This window comes from Alosa sapidissima, chromosome 23 (assembly GCF_018492685.1).
Source record: "Alosa sapidissima isolate fAloSap1 chromosome 23, fAloSap1.pri, whole genome shotgun sequence".
NCBI classification, from domain to species: Eukaryota; Metazoa; Chordata; class Actinopteri; order Clupeiformes; family Clupeidae; genus Alosa; species Alosa sapidissima.
The window spans coordinates 27,244,920-27,247,419 of NC_055979.1; the positions used below are offsets into that span (position 1 = coordinate 27,244,920).

Here is a 2,500-nt window from a genome sequence, read left to right on the forward strand (position 1 = left end):
CGAAGAACAGCGTCAGCTTGGTAGCCACAGAGAGATTCCAGTGAGTGACCAAGTGTTTGGCCAGATAGTGCTCTCACACACGTCAAAGCTACTGCATGACCAGCGGACCAGTGGACTTTAGAATTCAGCAGCCCCTCCCTCCAAACCCCACCCCATCCCACACAGCAGCCCCTCCCTCCAAACCCCACCCCATCCCACTCCACCCCACACAGCAGCCCCTCCCTCCAAACCCCACCCCATCCCACTCCACCCCACACAGCAGCCCCATCCTCCAAACCCCACCCCATCCCACTCCACCCCATCCCACTCCACCCCACACAGCAGCCCCATCCTCCAAACCCCACCCCATCCCACTCCACCCCACACAGCAGCCCCTCCCTCCAAACCCCACCCCATCCTACTCCACCCCACACAGCAGCCCCATCCTCCAAACCCCACCCCATCCAACTCCACCCCACACAGCAGCCCCATCCTCCAAACCCCACCCCATCCCACTCCACCCCACACAGCAGCCCCATCCTCCAAACCCCACCCCATCCCACTCCACCCCACACAGCAGCCCCTCCCTCCAAACCCCACTCCACCCCACACAGCAGCCCCATCCTCCAAACCCCACCCCATCCCACTCCACCCCACACAGCAGCCCCATCCTCCAAACCCCACCCCACCCCACTCCACCCCACACAGCAGCCCCATCCTCCAAACCCCACCCCATCCCACTCCACCCCACACAGCAGCCCCATCCTCCAAACCCCACCCCATCCCACTCCACCCCACACAGCAGCCCCATCCTCCAAACCCCACCCCATCCCACTCCACCCCACACAGTTTCTAAGGGCAGCAGAAACAGCAGTGTTAAATACAAATATAAATGCTATATCTGTATTCATATATATATATATATATATATATATATATATATATATATATATATATATATATATATATATATATATATAAACTGTATACTGTTATATAAACTACTGTATATGTATATATATACTGTATACCCAGCATTAACTAAATGTCCATAGTTAACATAGGAATAACTAAAGAGGAGCTACATATTCTGCTTATTTTATTTTATTACATTTCATTTTTTGTACCTATTGCTTTTTCTACATTTGCCTTTGGTGAGAAGCAGATAAATGATTTATTCACAGAAAGAATAAACTGAATTCTTAAAGTGGTGGCTAAACCTTAAGATCTAACAAGGTCCTGAGGGCCCACCTGTCCTTCATGGTGAGTGACAGGTATGTACCTTCCCACAACACTGATAACTGAATAAACAGAAATGTCCCAGGAACAAAACGAAAACACCATATCATACAAACTTGTCCAGAGTCCCTGTTATTCTGAAAGTGCTGAAAGTTCATTCTAGGGTTATACCCAAGGTATAAAAAAGGGTGTTCACAGTAGAGATGCGCAAATGGGCTATTATTTCAACTGTAACCGCATAGCAAAACTTATCATCCATCCGCACCAACGTTTTTTGACCAATTTTCAAAACCGCACCCGCCCGCCATCCGCTGGTTGTTTTAATGTATATGGGTGATGCGTTTGATTGGTTCAACCGCCACCCGCCCGAATTTAATTAAAATATTATATTTCTTCAAGTCATCCGCCCGATCCGCGGTTTAACCGCGGAGTCCGCGGCTGTAACCGCGAACCTCTAGTTCACAGTCCCCTCAGTCTCAGACACGACGGCTGCAGCTGCTACTACTAGTACTTATTAGTAGTACGACTCTGTGTGAGAGAGACAGAGTGGTCTTAAAGATGAGAGCTCTCATCTCACTGCTGGTGCTGCTGTTCTCCATGTGTGGAGCTCAGTCTCGGACCACCAAGACTGAAGTCCAGACAGATGACCTGGTAACTGAGACGACTGTCGATATCTATGAAGAGATCAGGGAACTCAGAGGCATGTTAGAGAAGCAGGGAGTGATGCTAGTCGATCTGACGCAGCTCCTGAGCTTCACTCAGGACGAGTTACAGAACACCACGACACTGCTAGACAAAATGGAGGCCGAGAGTAACGAACAGGAGATGAAGTTGGCTGCAGTGACAGAAAAACTGGTGACCAGCGAGGCTACAGTGGAGGCTATGAAGACTGAGATGGCTACTGTGGAGACCAGACTGACCGCTAGTGAGACTGAGGTGGAGGACCTGAAGACGAAAACTGCGGCACAAGAGGCTGAGCTGAGAGGACTGAAGAGCAGACTGGCAGCCACTGAGACTGGAGTAGTAAATCTGGAGAAAGAGCTCGCAGAACAACCCAAGGTGGGGTTCTCCGCCGCCCTGACTAACTCAGGTGACGTAGAATCAGGGAACAGGGAGTTGAACTTGGTCTTCACTAAAATCATCACCAATGTTGGACAGGCCTACAGCAGCACGACAGGCTTCTTCACAGCTCCAGTCAGGGGAGTCTACTACTCAGTTTCACAGTCCTGGATCACCTAGACTCACGCATGATGACCATCAGTCCTGGATCACCTAGACTCAC

At 50.2% G+C, this 2,500-nt stretch overlaps 1 protein-coding gene across 1 annotated transcript in view; it reads left to right on the forward strand.

The window, feature by feature from the left end:
- The window catches only part of LOC121699068 (protein TRACHEARY ELEMENT DIFFERENTIATION-RELATED 7A-like), a 1,209-nt gene extending 374 nt beyond the window's left edge, over positions 1 to 835 (forward strand). Inside the window, exon 2 of the mRNA XM_042081680.1 lies at positions 260 to 835. Coding sequence (XP_041937614.1) covers positions 260 to 835 — 576 coding nt within the window. The remainder of the gene's footprint in view (positions 1 to 259) is intronic.
- Positions 836 to 2,500: the final 1,665 nt, after the last annotated feature.